Below are 20,595 nucleotides of genomic sequence, written 5' to 3' on the forward strand. Positions count from 1 at the left end.
AGAGACAGTCAGTCAATCACAAGTCCTGACTCTAAGCTAAGTGTCCTGAGTAACAAATGAAACTCAGCCTTTGCAAAGTACAGTGTACAGCCTTCTCTTTTAATTAGAAAGACACCCAGAAATAGGAATTACCAAGTCACAGCCAATTCAGTCATTTTACCCAGGAAAAACCTTATTCAAATTAGAGCATTTCTTTTAAATTCGTGTTTCCGAAATTATATTCTAACTCCCCTGTCTTTGATTGAACCAAGCCACCATAATTTTCTCTTTTTTATGTATAATAAATCTGATAAATACTTAATTTTCAGAAGTAATATAACCGTGCTGGACATAATTGAAAACATTTCTCTAAATTAAATCCATCTTGGCGTTTTCATTACTACTATATTCATATCCCTTCTGCAAACCACAGTCCCATGACCTACATTTTGCAAACTAATAGCCATATGCCTACCGGTCCTTTTGATAGCTGATGCTAAGCAATAAGAATATCACTGCAACTATAAAAACTATCTTTCCAATAATAAAAAATTTCAATTGAGGAAAAATACTATATTATAAATATGTGTCCTTAAACCCACAGGTAAGTGTAGTCCTCAACCTTCATCCCTGAAACTTCTCTTTTGACAGAGACTATTAAAGAAAAAACCAACCAACCAACATGCAAATCAGTGAAGCCATTTCCAATGGACACGTCTACAATGGGAGTGAAGATTTGTAAAAACCAGAGGATCAAAGAGTTTACTATGATATTGTGTCTCTTAGTAATGACAGAAGACATACACACAAAGTCTCATCCACATGGCTTCCCAAATGGGAGCAGAACACAGACAACATCAACGGACATGGCAAAGTGAATGGGGAAGTCGGCAAGGCCTCCACCCTACATAGAGAACTATAGGTAAATAAGAATGCAGGAAGTGGGAGAACTAGTCTTCTCCGGGGAAGAACACACCAATTAGTTACCTACAACCAAATAGTCAGCCCTGAAAATATGTCTATGAGTAACATTATACAGACTATGCAGGTTGTATTTATGTATTTAGGAATATATACAGATATACATATATGTATTCAACAATAATTAATGAAAAACAGAGATCATAAATTTGAAAGAGAGCAAGGAGAGATATATGGGAAGCTTTGGGGAGGGAAGAAAATTGTGTAGTGTAATTATATCAATCTCAAAAACTGAAATAAATAATTGAAAATATGCAAGAATATTTAATCACTGAAATTCTATTGCATATAAACAAAATTAAAATCTGTTTTCAACTAAGAAGGAAATGATAGCAAATGAAACCATTATTGTTAAAAGAGAAAAGTTATCGGAAAAATTAAATTGAAGTCTCTTTATATGGTGTCAGCTTCACTGCTGCAAACGTGTGTAAAGCTGATACAGAATAGAGGGGAGAGAGAGTGAGGGGGCAGAAGATGTAAAAGAACCTGACTTTTCTCCACCACTATTTTATACATCAATGAGACTTTTAAAATATATCTCTATATAATTATCAATATAAATAGTCCACAATATCAAGAATATTAATAATATATTATTATATTATATATATTAATAATATTAAGGACATAAAAGGTAATACTCAGCTCTTACCTGCACAAAAGTACCTGACGTATTTTGGTAGTGAACTGAATAATATTGTATGATTCCATTAGGTTTTATGGGAGGCATCCAAAAGAGAACTATTGATGAAGAAGTGAGATTCACATAATGGACATCTTTGGGAGGATCACTGGGTGCTATAAAACAAGCAATTCAAAAACTTAAAAGTCATGACTACAAGTTAAGCTGAAGTGTCTAAATTTTGCAACAGTTCAAAATGGGAATAATCATTTTTGAAAAATCTTAATTAGGGATAGTATCGGTGTGAATGTCAGAAATCAAATCCATGCCATGGGATGGGCTTTCCTTCTACTCTTAATATATGGTATCTACAGACGGAGCTTTCTTGCTCATACAATACTATCTTGGCTCTAAAAGATTACCACTGTTCTTGATTTGCAGACAGTAACATTGCCAATTTCTGGTACAGAGTACGTGAATATGAAATTCTATTTTAATGTATAGTCTTGGAATAGCAAAAGCTAAAAGCAAACAGAAAGTCAATATCACATAGTTTACTTTGATATATTTAGCCTACAGATAAAATGTTGGTGATGGGTGCTAAATCCATCCCCGGATCTTACTCCTATACTCATCAGAACCCTATGCCGTCATACACTGTTTCCACCTTAGCAAATGGGAAATGCAAGCATAGACAGAGTACTTAGATTTCCCAACCTCACACAGGAAGTGGATGCAGTTTTGTATCCAGCTAATGATGGCTATTAGGCTTAGTAATAACATTGATATCTGATACTATTTTTGAGCTGACTAGTCTTCAGATTGATTAAGATCCCTAAGGACTCACCTCCCTCTGGTGTTCGAAAGTTAATAATACTGCTTCTTGTCTTCCCATCACCAAATCTGGTGCTAGCTGTGACATAGGCACTGTAGTCCATGTTATAGTCTAAGTCTGGCAACTCCAGTGATACTTCAGTTGCATTAATAGCTTTTAATGATGATTTATCCCTAAGAGAGACAGAGGAAAAGTAAAACCGACATTTGTTTTAAATGCCACCACATAATTTTGAGAATAACTACATCAAAAATATGTGTCACTCCTACACAGTAATTTATTGGCTTAACTTGATAAAGCTGCCACTTATCTGAAATATCAAAAATATTTCAGAATAATTCAATAAATTAACTTCATTATTTTTCAAGTATATTTAGTAATTCAATAAAATGTTAAGTGTTAATAATTACAATTGGCTTGGGCCAATTTAAGTGAATTATTACTTAATATGGACGTACCAGGAATAATACTCAGCCATTGTTCTCTTAATTATCCTTCAGATTATCTGGCTTTCTCTTTCCTTAGTTATTATTAACAATAAGCCAATGGTCACATTGAACAGAAATCTTTTCATTCATGGTTCTTTTATTTCTGCTTTTGAAATTTCGTGATCATTAAGTCAAATGGGTTTAATACTTGTCTTAGTGATTGTTGCTTCTCAATAACTACCATTCCAATCTTTAAATCACTGTTAAGTTATACCAAGAATATCAGAGAGTTACATTGGGTAAACTATTAGTTTCTCAACTTCTTCAAGCTTTAACTGACAAAAACTTCTAATTTTGTTTGCATGTCCCTGATCAAGCATGATATGATATGTGTGTTTGTGTGTTTAATCATGATATGAGGTTCACTTTTAGAGTAAGCTAGTCACACATCTTACCTGTCTCCTATTATAGTCTTTCAAGAGGTGAATAGTGTATCTCTTTGGATAGTGTCCCAAACATAGATGTCTTTGTTAATTTAGAGATGTATGTAGGAAACCAACATTCAAGACAAGTTACCCATGCTCACTTAGCATCTACTTTATATGAGGCACTGTGGTAGACATCAATATGACAAGAAATAGATTTGTATCCTCAACTCAGACAGAAAGCAGCAATTTACACATAAAACATTTCATTGGTAATAATGTGATTTCCTAAAGACAGGACAGTAATCTTTCCCCACAAACACTGTAAGAAAACATTTAAGGTGATGAGTAATTAAATTAATTATGACTGTAGCATGGGAAAGGAAGAGATGTTAAAGTCAGAGGGGGAGTAAACTGTTCACCTGAAAAATCGCTGCATAGTTTATGAGTGGACCCAGAAGCTAAGGATGATGTGGAGGGAAAAGATTAGAGAGGCTTATCTAACCTTTATCTATCCAAAGTCATGAGCACATCATATTTAAAGACTATGAATGTTACCCAACACTGAATCCCTAAAATAGACAAATTTATATCATTCAATTTTAAAATTATGAAAAAATGTAAAAGTAGTCTTCTGTAATTGTTTTACTAAGTTTAATTCTAAACTTGGCAGAATGTTTTAAAACCGTTTTTGATTTTGTATCTCAAAAGGATCTTAATTTCCTTTGGAATCATTCTGAAAAAAAAATATGCCATGTCGTTTTCTTGTTTTCTGTCACGACCTATTTAAAGAAAATGTCTCGAATTAGCATTAGTGCAGTCTTAGAGATAAAGTTATTAATTATTTTTACTTGCAAATTGTCTGACTGAATTATGGCACCTAGGTCAAAAGACAAATCCAGGGCAGTGGTTCTCATTCTTCTTAATGCTGTGACCATTTAATACAGTTACTTATGTTGTGGTGACCCCAACCATAAAATTATTGCATTGCTACTTTGTAACTGTAATTTGCTAGTTATGAATTATAATGTTAATATATCATATATTGGATATCTGATATGTGACCCCTGCGAAAGAGTGATTTGAATCCAATCGGGGTCACAATCCACAGGTTGAGAACCACCATTCTAATAGATGAGACCAATCTCCCTTGTTTACCAATTTCATATGCCTTGGAACATCAAGCCCATGGTAAACAATAATTTCCTTCAAAAGAAGCAAACATCTGTAATACTAAAATTACATGGCCAGACCTAAACAAATTTCCCCACTTCTTTAAATATGGAAAGGCATCCTTTACTAATCAAGGTTGAGAGTTAATAAAAGGTGGCAGTCTTCACTCTCATCTTCATCATTTGATATTTTAGATCATGTAGGTAGTCGTAACTTGATTCTTCTTTTTCTGAATTCGTTTTCTAAACTATTTCTACTATTTAAACATTCTAAACTCATTCCTTTCTCACAAGTACTGTAACCCACTGATTTAACATTCACGATTTGGTTACTTACAAAATTGCTTTCTTCCTCCTATACACTGGTGTTTACTATTTCATTTCCCCACACACTGGAATCCCACGAGAGCGCCTGCTTGATCGTATACTCAGTTACCTCATCTCTCCAAGCTTGTTTCTCTCATTCACTCAACACAGCACTATAGTACATCCCATAATGCTTAACGTATCCAACCTCCTAGAGAGTCATGGTGACTTCATCCTTCATAGCTGCCTCTGCTGAAATACTCTCTGACTCATTAACCTGTCATTACTACCACATTCCAAAATGAGAACTCTAGTCAGAAATACTCCAATACTTGGTTTGATTTATATTGAGTGTTTTTTAACTTTAGGTAATATTTTCTTGAGATATGATATCACTATGCATCCCAGGGCTGACCTTGAAACTCCAGTGTTCTTCCTGCTTCAATGTCCCAAGAATTGGTATTACTTAATTATTTCATTAGGACATGATGTGGGATTCACCTCTGTATGGTGTGAATACTGCCGTGGCCTGTTGATATGGCAGAATTTAAGTAGGTGGGAAAAATCTGAATGCTGAGAGAAAGATGGGCAGAATAAGAGAGAAGCCATGTAGCCCTACTGAAACAGATGCCAAAAACTGGTAGGCCACAACGTTGTGGGTGATGCACAGATAATGGAGATGGGGTTAAATTAAGATGTAAGAGTTAGCAAATAAGAATCTAGAGCTAATGTGCCAAGCAGTGATTTAAACAATATGGTTTCCATGTGATTATTTGGGGGCTGAGCAGCTGGGAACCAACAAGTGAACTCTCCTCCAACAAGAACATTTTCTTTTTTTAATTTTTAGGGTTTTTTTGACAGGGCTTCTTTGTGTAGTCTTTACTCTCCTAGAACTAACTCTGTAGACCAAGCTGGCATCAAACTCACAGATATCTGCTTGCCTCTCCCTCCCAAATGCTAGGATTAAAGGCATGAGCCACCACCATCCAGCAAGGACATTTTTAATAGGATGAAAATCTTGTAACATTGCAAAAATGGTACTATGCATAATTTTTTATCATACAAACAGTCATGTATAAAGATTAGCTTTTATAGCACCCTGGAAATTTTTAGACTCATAAATTTAATTAAGATCTGTATTAGAATTGCTTTAAAACCCCAATCAAAGACCAACAGCAAATCCTTTAAAATTATTTTACATTGGCATATTATTGCATATTTAATTAATATATAACCACTTTAATGTTCTACACATTTTTATTTCTGTACATGTGTTGATATACATCTGTCAAACTGTGAATCAGTATTTCTTCTCATAGTATTTGGCAAAGAAAAATTTTTACACAAGATTTATATATAAGCTAGAATCACAGATTCACTATTTCTCTATTGTCTGTTACCTATACCTTCAGAGTATTCCTTCAGCAATTTTGAAAAAACATTACTCTCAGTTTTACTGACACATGGCTGACAATGCAGAGACAATATTGTTAGAAATTCAAGGCGGCATTCAAGAATACAGCAAGTAAATTAGCTTTATATGACTTTACAAAAACATCATGTCTCAATTCAAAGTGAATTTAAAGAATAAATGTACAGTGTTTTAATAAAACTATTTAACTAATGTATTTGCCCTCACAAAGACTGTGTATCATTGAAAACATATAATTTATTGACATAAATGAAGGAAAAATGTTACTTTATCATCTTGATATGATGAGCACTATTCATGATGAAAAGTTAGAGGAACAAATTATTTTAAACTGTACAAGATGAAAGACAGATTTCTGAATAAATCATACTACAAACTGTGACTAACATGGTCAGGAAACCAATGATTACACATCAATCCTCATGAGCAATTTTGTAGAGAAATATTCATGACAAGGAGAAGAAGCACCCAGAATGCTAGATTAAAATTCCTTTATCTCAAAAAACACAATGAAAGAAAGACTACTCAAATGGATTGTTTTATGCGATTTTTTAATTATCAGAAGAACTGGAATGACCAAAACTTAGAATCATGGGAGATACAGGAAATCTGGAATAGAGATGCGGTTCTATACAGCAGACATCACTTATCAAGATTCTAAGAGAACACAGATAATGCGCAATCAGAACCAGGTGACTTGACCTTTGTCTCACTAACGTGAAATCCATGAGTAGGGAATGGTGATGCCTGCACCACAACCTTCTCAATTAAACTGATAATAGCAAAAGTTCCCCTGAAAGGTTAGTTATCAGGAAGCAAAAATCAAAACCTATGACCTTTTCATAGCAACTCTAAGTTTACAAGAAATATCTTATTAAAAAATTGCTGGAGACTAAAAAAATACATTTTAGCTACATATCGACACTCAAATATATTTCATTATATGGATTATCTTCTTGACTATATGGTATTTTTGCTTCTTATTGTGAAAAATAATCACCCCACTAAAGTAATCATTAGCTGTATAAAGGGTATTATCAATAATGACAAAACCCTAAGAGAGTGACAAAAAGATGGGGGCCGGGAGGGGTGTGATCTGGCAGGCACCTCACAATTGCAGACTAGGCTAAGGAAACAACAGAAAGAGTCTAATATCAGAGGTTCATTGGGGCCTGGGGATTTGGATGAGTCTTGAGAAAATCAAGGATAAAACGAAAATAAGAACTTTCAGACCAGGAACTATAATTGTTTTTTTTTTTTTGGTTTTTCGAGACAGGGTTTCCCTGTAGTTTCTAGAGCCTGTCCTGGAGCTAGCTCTTGTAGACCAGGCTGGCCTCGAACTCAGAGATCCGCCTGCCTCTGCCTCCCGAGTGCTGGGATTAAAGGTGTGCGCCACCACCGCCCGGCCAGGAACTATAATTGTAAAGTCGGTGTAAGGTCGGTGTCAGATAAATTCTAAACTGAGGTTAGGCTCAGTGAGCTACAGTAGCACACACTAGGGACCCTGGCTTCCGGCTTTCACCAAACGCCCCTTGGGCTCAGGTCTATCTCGACATAGATCAGAGAAGAAATACCTCTTCAAAGTTAAGAAAATAAGTATTCTTAGGGAGGAATTGAACTTTGAATTTATTGTTTACCCAAGAAAAATTGAACTAAATCCATGGAATGAAAAAGGTATGAGTTGCCTGAAATATCTCCACAGTACTCAACATTATTACAAAAAGCATAAAAAACAACTTACTGAGAATAAATGTCTTGTTTGATACATGTGACTCTAGCCTTGCTAGAATGCTAAGTATCTGACACTTTGTTTTCACAAAAAGTCCTCCTACTTTTATGCACTTCCATATTGAAGATAGACAGCTAGAATGATTGCAATGCTCCCATTTGGGTGATTAGTATGGATCATCATTGTGCGAGCCCAGAAAGAGATAAACCTGGTACAGCCATACCCCTTGGTATACTCTCCAGGCTCGTGTGTGCTGAACATTACGCTGAGATTCCTGGATGCTCGTGAAGAGAGGCATGGTCACAGCACAGAAGAACAAGATGTTTTATTTACATTTTACTGAAACACCAAAAACCCAGGATACAACGTGCATGGTTCAAACATCCAGAAGCCATTATAGATTGATCTCTTTTATTTTTTGATTTATACCCCTGTAACCAACCAATGCATCACCAGATACACTGGGTTCTTCTTCCTAAATTTAGGACAAAGCTGCCCACTCCTTCCTTTACTGATAATATCATCTTTGCCTACACTGTTGAATAACCTACTTCCTGGCATCCCACTAGCCATTTAATCCCCTACAACTCATCCTCTATAAAGAGCTCAGAGTGCTGGGAAAGCTCGGGCAACTCTGAGGGAAAATGCACAACCAGATTGTCCTCATGACTTGGCACCTGAGCTTCAGCAGCGCTCTGTTAAATTTTATTCTGCTCTGACTCCATAATCCTGATCAAATCTGACATTCTGGTCTTCAAAATGACAAATCATGTTTTCCCATGGTGGGGTAGGGGGTGTGGAGTCGATATCATCTCCTGTTGGAAAGTTCTCTATGGATCAATGCAAGACAAGAGGAGCCTTGTTCTTACTCAGGTCATAAAGAATGACAGTTTTATGAAGTCTGCTTCTTTCTTCTGATTGTTTATAAGTATTGCGTATACAATCCAGCTTTCTCTTCACAGTGTAGACTCTCTGAGGATGGGTCTTTATGGTGTCTTTCTCCCAGGGACAGAGGTATTCTACCAATATTGATGAATGAATGAATGAATGAATGAATGAATGAATGAATGCATAAACTAAGTGGAAAGATGAATGGAGTAGAATTCCTTCTTCCTTTTCACTAATATCGCTCGTGATGTTCCTAGTGTAACCAAAACTACCCAAAGCCACCAGAAATCAAGTATTTATGCAATAAAGGTAAACTTTAAGGAATAGTATAGTAAGATCTATGGAGGAATTAGAGGAAATATTACATTGGGAAAGGAAAGGAAAGCTTTGGAAACAGGGCAATCTCTCTAATGCTGGTCCTTCTCAAATCAGAAATGTAAATGTGAGGAAGAATCTGTTTTTAAGAAAATCTCATATAAATTTCATTATCTGAGTTGAAATAATTTAAACTGTCTTTAAAATGTGTTACATGGGTAGTGGATTCTGTTTAATGAACGTAAATCAGATCCAAACGAGAATTCTAGTGTCCTGTGTTGTCATAGAGCAGTATAACTGTTTGCTAACTCCTATGAGACACTTTGGGATGTCATCATTTTCAGAACTGAAGGATAAATAAGTAACTAATGTTAAAATGATCAATAAGTCACTACTTACCATCAGTGGAAGTTGACCTTAATATACCTAAAAGCATTTCTTTGAGTTAAATTTCAAAAGAAATTATTTTATGTAAGCAACTTGAAAAGAGTTGTGTAGAGCATTTGTTTTAAGAGTTTCAAATATTTTAAATCATATACTTATAATCATGTATGTTAATTATTCAGATCTCCAGGAGTATACATTTAGTATAATTTTTCCATAACATAATTTTCTGTTTTAGATGCAAAGGTTTTTATTTGCTGACCTACTGCATAATATGAGCTGAACCGATTTCTTAGTTAAAAAGGATTTTAGCCCACCTATTAATAACCAGGGCCTAATGCAGCATCACATTCTGAAATAAACACTACATTCCTATTATATTACAAATTAATATTTGTTCTCAGAACTACTCCCAAAAATTTCTTACCAGACATAAACTGTGTAATAGAGGATAATTCCATTTGGCTCCAAGGGTGGTTGCCATGACAACATCACAGTGACACCAGACAACTGTTTCACAGAGAAGTTCTGAGGAGGAGAATCAGGAGCTAGAAATTTGTGACAAAGAATGACACATTTCACTAAATATTTATGAAAAATGTAAATTGAAAGCATATAGGGCTTTTTTCTGATAAACTCTATGGTAAACGAATCAGGTTCAGGGCTTCTCTCCACAGATGGGAGGGCCTGATTGTTTACGTTCAGACGAAACGATGAAAGAAGATTTTCATGGTGCTCTTGGAACATCTGCTCCTGTGATTCAATGGAAAAAAAAGTATTTCGTGAGAAAATACAACTCGGGTCTGTCACAGTGGCTCACTGACTGTTCAAGAACATTTTGGTAAATTATCATCCTCTAATAGAAGCCAATGTTTTAATGGGGGTGATTAAAGATATTGAACAATCAAACTCTCCCCAGATAGTGAAGAGTTGAGAGGAAAAGGTGTCACACACTCAAAAAACAACAAGAATAAGATTGTGAAGGAAGTTAGAATGACTGACCACCCCCAGACCAATAGCGTTTCTCAACCTTAGACATGTCGGAAAACGCTATGTAAGATCAAAACCTAATCAATGAATCTTTATAATTGAACAGGTCCCATAAAAAACACCAGTGCAGCAGTATAGCACATAAATAAGAAAATGGGTTAGCATCACCCTCAATGTTCTTCTAGCAGAGAATGGCTTATTTAACGGATGAGTTAATGAAGTGGCAGCTCTGGTTGGTATTTCTGCTTTGCTGTTTGCAATGGCACCACCCTGGAAAATGCTGCTGACTACTGATTACTGCAGGAGTCTGCATATCACTTAGAGACATATATTTCCTGTGCTATAAATCATTTCTAAGAGAGAACATTCTCTCACTTATTCAAAGCAAACCTCATAAATAACCCTTTAGCATGATGGTATAATTTGTGTTTACTTTAGGAAGAAGGATGCCAGTCAGAAAACTGAAGTAATTTAGATACAAATATGCAGACATCCATAGTTTTATTCTATAACAATCTGTAATATTCTCTGAAAGAAGTACTAGAATATATACATATCTATGACCTAAGTGTTAATATATCATACAGAATATATAATAAATATTATTCCAAATAATATATATAATACATTTTGGGCATTTTTATTATCAAACACAATCCAGAGAAACTAAACTTTACTCCAGCAAGAGTGGCCAGCAGGTAAAGTCACTAGCTGCTAAGCTTAACGTCCTGAGTTCAATCCCCAGAACCTACATGGTAACATGAGAGAACCCATTCCCTAGAGTTAACCTCTGACTTTCAATGAGCACAACACATACAGATGTGAATACACACACATACACACACTAAATGTAGTAAAACTTGAAATAGGTGAATTTTTAAAAACTAAATTCTTTTACCACATAATCAATTCAGCCTCTCAGAGCAGCAGTACACACGAAGAGTCTCCCTCTGGCATGAGCTTGCCTCACCCACTCCCTCTTCACCTAGCTCCCCTCAGGTCCCAGCTTAGACATAATGCTCTGCTCCATTTTCCCCAATGTCATGGAGTAAATAATTTTTGGAAGCATTTCTACCAGTAACTAAAGTTATACAAATTGCTTGTTTACACACTTGTCATCCATAGGTTACTTCTACACGGAAAGCTCTCTGAGCCAAGGGTTCTAATTCTGCAAAGTTGACTTCCCCAGGCCGTTCCATATTTGCTAAGAATTTTCAGGAAAGGCAGAAGGGAATTTTTGTTCTGATGGAGGCGGGTCTTCTATCAATCTGTTGATTTCATTGGTTAATTAATAAAGAAAACTGCTTGGCCTAATAGGTTAGAAAATAGGTGGGCGGAGTAGACAGAACAGGAAGAAGGAAGTGAGGTAGATGGCTCAGACAATTGCCCTGCCTCTACATCCAGATGCGATGAAGCCAGCTGCCAGGTCAGACATGCTGAATATTTCCTGGTAAGACACTGCTCGTGGTGTTACATAGATTATTAGATATGGGTTAGTCAAGATATGAGTAAGAGGCTGAACCTAATGGGCCAGGCAGTATTTAAAAAAATACAGTTTGTGTGTTGTTATTTCGGGGCATAAGCTAGCCGGTGGCTGGGAGCCTGGTGGCGGGAAGCCGGCCCACAGCTAATCACTACATTGTTCTCTTCATTCCTCAGTGAATTCAGATGAACACTTGCCTTGACAACCTATCTTTTAATGACCTAAGTGACCCAACATGATAATAAGAATTCCTTTTTCATAGAAAGCCAATTGCTGGGCTGGAGAGATGGCTTAGCAATTAAGAGCACTAGCTGGTCTACCAGAAGTAGTGCCATTCCTAGCAACCACAGTGGCTCAGAGCCATCTATAGTAAGATCTGAGTCCCCTTCTGGCATAAAGGCTTACATGCAAATGGAGTACTCATATTCATAATATAAATTTTTTTTCAAAAGTCAATTGTTTCAAAACATATAATATATAAACCATAAACTCCAAATACCAAAGCATATCCCTCAGAGTGATTTTCTAGTACAATATATGCCTGTGGTTTGCTGAGGTATCAATACAGAATGATCTCTGCAGTAAGGTTGATTTTACCTAGGTTCAGAAAATGCATGAGCAAATGACACCATCCTAACAACAAAACCTTTGATCTACAGTCTGTCCTGCCTACAAGATATGCTGGAGCAGTGGTGGCATAGAACTTATGGAAGTGGCCAACCAATGTCTAGTTTAACTTGAGGGCCATGCCATGATTGGGAGCCCATGGCCTACACTGCTTGAATGTCCAGTAACTAGAGACTGGACAGCCCAAAGAACTAGGGTAGGAGTTTTTGCCTTGTCTTATTGTGTCTCATTTTGTCATGTTTTAGTTGTTGTCTCTTGGAGGCCTACTCTTTCCTAAAGGGAAATGGAAGAGAAGTTGACCCCAGGGATAGGGAAAGTGGGGGAGGGGCGGGGTTAGAGGAGTAGAGGGAGGGAAAACTGTGGTCAGGATGTATTGTATGAGAGAAGAATCTATTTTCAACTAAAAAAGAGTATTAATATTTATTGGTAGTATATTGGCTGATAACTAGAGAAATCTAAAACAATAGCCTGACTATATTAATAAGCTAATCTTAATACTTTAAGACTTTGAAAGTTACATAAATTCTACTGCAAAAAATGGCTATAAATATCATTAAAAATATTGAGCACTGTTTGGTTAAAATATTCACATTATTCAGTCTAGAACCTGTGCCTTAAAAACTCCCATAAAACTATTACTTATATTTACATAGTACAGCTTAGGTGAAAGGAAATTTTACACTAGGTTTTATCCTGTCTAGATCTCCAGTCTATGGTCCTGTTACCCCAATCTCATCTCTACAGGTTCTGTGGAATGTTCACAAACAAAGCCTGTCGGTATGTATGGCAGTCTTACCGTCTTCCTCTGTCAGTATGCTTACTGGTCTACTTCTAACTCCTTCACCTTTGAGTGTACTCGCAGACACCTCGATCACGTAGTGGGTGTATTTCTTCAGTCCTAAGTAGAAACAAAATAGATACGCTGGCACAAAGAGTAATATATCCTTTATGTGCAGTAGGTAAACAATGAAATGACTCTCAATTCGGTACTCTTCCAAAAGTGAAAGCCCAATAAACTAGGATTGATTAGCAGGCTCGAAGTACTAAAATAGGGCTGTGGGGATGGCTCAGTGGGCAGAGCAGTAGCCGTGCAATCCTGGGGACCTTAGCTCAAATCTCCAGAATCCATGGAAAGCCAGGTGCAGTACTGTGTAACTGGAACCCCCGTGTTCCCACAACGACATGGGAGCGACACACGGGAGAATGCACAGAAGCTCACCGGCTGTCTAACCTGGTACATTCTGGTCAGAGGCGAATGACAAAGAGATCCTACCCCAAATGAGGAGGAAGATGAGCACGAACACACAGGATAGTCTTCTAACCTCCACACGTGTGCAGTCTCACACACACACACACACACACACACACACACACACCATGCCCCCCAAAAATCCTTTCTGTTAATGAACACAAGATATAAGACACTGTGGAAAATACCAGATGGAGAGTGTTTTCACAAACAACTATCATAAATTCCCACATTGTTTTGCAAAAAAAGAATTCTTATTTTTAGTATATAAATCGTCACGATTAAGTTATTTTAACATGTTAGGTTAATATTTTCTGGCCATGCTGTCAATATAAAGGTAAATATAAAACAGAAGAATTGTGTTTTACCTCTAATGTTCTGAGTCAGGGAGGTCGTATTTATAGTTCTTGCTTCATTGCCATTACTTCTCCGAAGGTAAATTGTGTACTTTTGTATAATGCCATTCGGGCTGCTTGGAGGAAGGAAGGATAGCTCAATCTCTTGCGAGGAAATGTTTTTGTAGGTAATATTTTCTGGTGCACTATCAGGCACTGGTGGGGAGAAATCAAAGATGGAATTTTATGAAAAACAAATGCACCCTAAAACTTCACCAACTAAAAGTTTCACACGATTGCCAGAAGATATTTAAATGCACACATTAGACCCAGAGTGACAGACAGTGCTGTGCCTCCTAAACAGAGTGAGGTGTACAGGAAACATTGCAACTAACAGCTATAGGGGACCAAAAGCCATCTCAAAGGAACGTACACTCTATGATTCTGGAGTTTCTAATTGATATTTATTCAAACCATGAATGCATTAACGAATCTCAAGATAACTTGAGTCATTCCAACATGAGGGAGAAAATTTCAAGATCTTCTATATGTGCAAATACATATGAGGTGAAAGCAGAAAATTGGGTTCCTGGTTAAACATCAATGGAGAAAAGATACATTTTAAATTAAAACCCATGTTCTGGTTCAGTTTGCCACTCGGTGGGTCACTTCTTGGGGGGGGGGGTGGCGTCAACAACCTCATATTTTAAAGGGGAATTGATTTAAGTACGTTGTTCTAATACTTAATAGTAAATTGATGGTAAGGATTTTTTTGTTAAAAGACTTTGGCCTGTACTAAGCTAAACACTGATGCAAAAAGGAGAAGCAAAAACAGCTTTTAAATGATTTTGGCTTTCACCCACAATACCATTTCAAAAGATCAATAAGCTAGTTTGGCCCAAAACAGAAACAATGCAAAAAACAATGCAAGAAACTGTCTTGATCTTGATTGTTTTCAGGTTCTGGAGGGCATGCCTAAACTGGCCATTTTCTGTAATCAGATTGGTGACGACCCTAATGGTCATCAGAGTGTCTGCATCCAGTAACTGATGGAAACAGATGCAGAGATCCACAGCCAAGACCTGGGCCAAGCTCCAGGACTCCTGCTGAAGTGAGGGATGCAGGGAGGAGGGGAGTTGGTCAAGGTCATGACAGAGGAACCCACAGAGACAGCTGACCTGAACTAGTGGGAGCTCAAGGACTCTGGACTGACAGCTAGGGAGGCTACATGAGACTGACGTAGGCCCCCCTGCATGTCGGTGACAGTTATGTTGCTTGATATGTTTGTGGGACTGCTAGCAATGGGATCAGGACCTGTCCCTGGTGCTTGAGCTGACTTTTGTAAACCTATTCTTCATGCTAAGTTGCCTTGCTCAGCCTTGGAGGGTAAGCTTGGTTCTGCCTAAACTTGAAGTGCCATGCTTTATTGACTCCCATGGGAGGCCTGCCTCCATTTCTGAACCAAGATGGAGGAGGAGTGGATGGTGGCACAGGGTAGAGAGGGGAATTAGGGGGAAGGGAGTGGGAGGAGAGGAAGAAGGGAAAACTGTGGCCAGTATGTAAAACTAAATAAAATAATTTTAATTAATTAAATAAAAATCCCCAAAAAGAAAAGAAAAAGAATAAAAGAATTGTCTTGGATCTATGGCTGAGTAATAGCCCCTGAGAATAAAAGCATCTCCTAAGAATATAAAGTATTCCTAAATAAAAGGCTGGTTTTCTATAGGCAGTGGTCCCATTGTGTTGAAGGCAGTGTTGAAGGAATCCTATGTATGGGATTCTAATTCTGGCCATGGAGAAGATTGACAGCACCGAATGAATACTTCACCTTCAATAACTAAAACTCATTGTGACATAAAAGCAATTACCAAAAGCAGCTGGCAAGCTGCAGCAGGAAGATGGCTCAGCAAGTGAGTGTGCTCCTTACATGCCACATAACTCACACTAGAGCCCAGAACCCGTGTAAAGAATCCTTGCTTGATACTACACACCTATGATCCCAGCACTGCTGCAGTAGTGTAGGAGGTATAAAGAGAAAAACAGCATCCTGTGGGCAGCCAACAGGTTGACAAAGGACAAAACAAACTGTGACAAAGGTCCCACCTCTACGAGATAGAAGCAAAATCCAGCTCCTGACTGTTGTCTTCTAACCCCACAAACTTGTTATGTCATACATATATCCATTCTCACATACATCCATGTATGCACACACACAGAGATAGAGGGGAGAGGGAGAGGAAGAAGGAAAGGGAGAGGGAGAGGGGAGAGAAGAGGGAGAGAGAGAGAGAGAGAGAGAGTGAGCGAGCTGGATGGGGGAGGAATCTGGTACAATATCCAGCTTGCCCATGATTATAATGTGTTGGAACAACCCCTACATGAGGAGTTCGGGCCCCCAGCAATGCAATTACACAAGGACATGGTACAGGAAGTCCAGGAACACACTGAGCTCCTCCTGGAGCATCTCAGGCTTAAGTGAGCAGTGGTTCCTGCACTCAGGCAACTGGTGGACAGTGACAGGGAGGGAAAACCCAGTCACCAGTCCAAGTAGAGAGGGCAGAAGAAATGCGATCCTTCTTGCTATTCCTCTGAGTGAAGAACTAGAAAGGATGCCTGTTCTGCTTCCTCTTTGTTGGATAGAAGGAGAGTGGTCTCAAAGGGGGTGGGGTAAGAGGGTAGGGATAGGAACATGAGGGATCCAGTTGGGGGGAGGATGGAGGGAGAGAGTACTGGGAGAAACAACTGGAGTCAGAGCTATATCTAGAAAGATCTAGAAACCCAGTACAAAGGAAAATCTCAGGAATCTACAAGGGATATCCCAGCTAAGATTCCTAACAATAGGGGATACGAAGACTGAACTGGCTTTCTTCTGTAACCAGGCAAGACTCTTCCAGTGGAGGGATGGGACATCAACCCAGCCACAAAACCTTCAACCTACAATTTGTCCAGCCTATAAGGTGTGCTGGAGTAAAGCTGGCACAGAAGTTGTGAAATTGCTGTCTAATGACAGGTCCTTCTTGAGACCTTCACAAGAGGGAGCTCACCCCTGATACTGCCTGGAGGGCCAGGACCCAGAGGCTGGCTAGCACAGAGACCTAGGTTAGAGCCAAACAGGACTGGGCAAAAGGCAATAAAATGAGTCCTAGTGATATTCTGCTGTGAGAAGGGTATTTTGTGTGTGAGTGTGTGTGTTTAATTTTAAGTGTTAGGGAAGAGGTAATAATGTAGCTTATTATAATTTTAAAAATATTTGTACCCACAGATATACATATCATATGTGTGTGTGCATGTGCGCACGTGCACATATGCGTGTTCCTAAATAAATAAATATAACCAGCTTACTCTGTATAATGTGATGTGCATGTATATAAACGCATGGTAGCCATCACTATATTCTCGACATTTATCCTTATATTCACAGACAAGTGGTCTCCCTGCCCCTCATAAAAGGAACATTGTTTTGCCACAAATGGGAACATTTTGAAAGGAAGAGAGGAAATCTCACGGTCACAATAATGGTAGGATAACAGTTTCCTCACCCAGCAGTAACAATAAAGACTTCAAGGGAGCAATTCACCAATGTAAATTAAGATTCTGAACATTATTACGTTTTATGGTCCTATTATGAGATTGTTTTCCCCTCTCCAAAGAAAGGAATTTAATCTTTTATTATTGGTATTCTAAATATACAGACAAAATTACTACTTACAAGCACAGTAAAGTAATAAAATTCAGAAACCCCTGAAAGCATAGATACCATGTCCTTATTACAGTTAAGGCATTAGGAGAAAACCTGATGCAAGAATGCAAAGCATTAATAAAAAATAATAATTTAATACATAGATATAATAGCAATGTCTAGCAATATAAACCTATTTTCCCTTCCTAAGAACTTTAGTTCTATCCCAAGCATGTACAGCAGTGACAGAAATCCTCAGCAGCTGCCTTAACTGCTTCTGTTACCCTCTGTCACTGACTGAAAATCTGGATCGACCGAGGACTTGAGCCCAAGGGGTCTCAGAAACTGGACTTGTTTTTCCTTCATAATCCTGGTAACACTAGGGCCTAAGACCTGGGAAGCTATATTTATGTCCCCTCTCTTCTGTATACAGACGTTTTCTACTTTCTTCTTCCCGAAGAATCACAGACTTTACGATCTTATCCCATCAGGCATCAATTTATTCTTTAATCACATTCCTTAAATAGGCTGTACCATTTTTCTAAATAACTTCTCCAAAAATCTTAAGGACTTGAATAGCCCAGGAAACTAGCCTTTTCTCTGCCACCCTTTTCGAGATCAATATCCATACAAATGATACATATAATCCCCTGAACTTTGCATCCCTTGATCTCTTTAACACTAATAATATTTTCTTCCACTTCATCATAAACCTGGCTTTTATAGCAACACCTGAGACTTGATGATTACCAATGATAGCCAATGTTCTTCCATTTGTCTATCTCCTACCTTTACAGTCTACTGACTCTTGTAACCCCAATTCAAAAACTCCCTTTCATCAAGTTCCCATTGTCCATTGTCCCTTATTTCCCTACAGTGAGGCTAGTTCCCAGCAGCTACTGTAATCACAACTCAGCTGTAATAGGAGGCTGCTTGTTCATTACCGGCTGCTCAGAACCAAAGTAATCACTCAGAAACTGTATTAATTAAATCACTGCTTAGCCAATCACTTAAACATATTGCTAGCTAGCTCTTACATCTAGAATTAACCTATTTCTATTATTTTAGATTTTACCACGAGGCTCGTGGCCTACCAGCAAGATTCTAGCTACCAGCTCCATGACTCTGCCTTCTTTCTCCCAGCATTCAGTTTAGTTTTCCCCACCTAACTCTACTCTGTCCTATCACAGACCAAGCTGGCTTATTTATTCATTAACCAACACATATAAAAGCAACACATATACAGAAGATTTCCCACAACACTCAGCCATCTTCATCATCTCCAGCTTCTACCTTACTTTCTTGGCCAAGTCTCTATTGATGTGTAACCCAACTCTCTCTCATATGAACATTGCCAGTGTAACAGGAAAATGGCTACATGAAATATCTCTCCACGTGGAACAGCCTCACTTGAATTTCTAACCTGAAATTACAGGGAGGTTTTTTTTTTCATTACTGGTTGCCTACATTTCTTTTAGTTAGTTCAATCTTCTACTGTTTTATGTGCATTTTCACCCTTCCTTATCTGACCCAAAAGGCCAATAAACTTTCCCTTCCTTATTCTAACTTTATAAGCATGTATCCCATTTCATTGATTAAAAAAATAATAAGACTTCTTCCTACCATAAATCTGTATAAACTTCCTACCCTCATTACTGCTTTCCAAGGCCTTCATTCTTCTAGATTACATTCCCCTGGCTGTTCAGACCTCATACTTCAAATGACCTAGAAATGAATGTTAGCACACATGCATTGTAATACATATCTAGGTAAGTGTATAAAGTCAGCCTCCATAAAAACTTGTCCCCTCAAACATGGTTTCATTCTATCTTTCACTGAATATCAAAATTTCTTGAAATTCTACCCTCTCTTACCCATCACACTCTCTAAATCATAACTCCAATCAGGCATTTTCTCCACGAATTCTATTCCATTTAAGTCACTAATGCCAGCCGTCCCTTACCACAGCATCCATCAAATACATGTCTTCATCCCTCTTCATTCATCAAGAGCATTTGACCTTGTAAGTGGCTTCTAACTGCGAATAACTGGCCATGGGTTTTTCTCCTACTTCGTGGGTGACAACTGCTTAGGTTTTCATTGATTCATCCTCAACCCCCCAATATCACATAGCCCAAGGTATTCTATGCTCCTTATCTTATCTTGTGTGGCTCATCCTTATGAGAAATATTATCCTTTGACTTTGTGTAACAGACATGTTATGATCAATGCCTTCAAACTTACAAATTCTTTGAGATTTAATTGCCCTTTGACAGCTACCTACCTGAAAAGAGAACTGAACTTTCTCTAAATGACTGCTTCCTTGAACTTCTCCCATCACGGTAAATGCCACTACCCTTCATGCAGATGCTCAGATGACACCAGCCCAGGAGTCATACTTACTTTTCTCTCTTCCCATGTGCAATGTATTCAGCAGAGACATGCCAAAAGTGTGAATCAGATGATGTTCTTGTGCCACCATTCCCCAACGTTTCACCTTAGCAAGACTCACCAGACTTCCTAGATTGGTACCCTGAATCAGCTCCACTTAATTCTGCCTGTCTCACAGAGCTTGAATGAGACAAGTATTCAGTTCTTCAAACACACAGAATTTCTTCCTACTTCCAACTTTGGCAATTTCTCCATGTGAATATTTTTTGTATTGATTTTTCCTCCTCATTTATCCCACACATAGAATATATAAATGTCTCTGGATAAATAAAACCTCCAGTGGGAACT

General features: G+C 37.9%; 1 protein-coding gene across 1 annotated transcript in view; it reads right to left on the minus strand.

The window, feature by feature from the left end:
* The window catches only part of Ptprq (protein tyrosine phosphatase receptor type Q), a 176,892-nt gene that overhangs the window by 117,734 nt on the left and 38,563 nt on the right, over positions 1-20,595 (minus strand). The window contains 5 exon segments of the mRNA XM_038314879.1: positions 1,613-1,758; positions 2,430-2,590; positions 9,924-10,044; positions 13,393-13,494; positions 14,214-14,399. Coding sequence (XP_038170807.1) covers positions 1,613-1,758; positions 2,430-2,590; positions 9,924-10,044; positions 13,393-13,494; positions 14,214-14,399 — 716 coding nt within the window.

This window comes from Arvicola amphibius, chromosome 17 (genome assembly GCF_903992535.2).
Source record: "Arvicola amphibius chromosome 17, mArvAmp1.2, whole genome shotgun sequence".
Classification (NCBI taxonomy): domain Eukaryota; kingdom Metazoa; phylum Chordata; class Mammalia; order Rodentia; family Cricetidae; genus Arvicola; species Arvicola amphibius.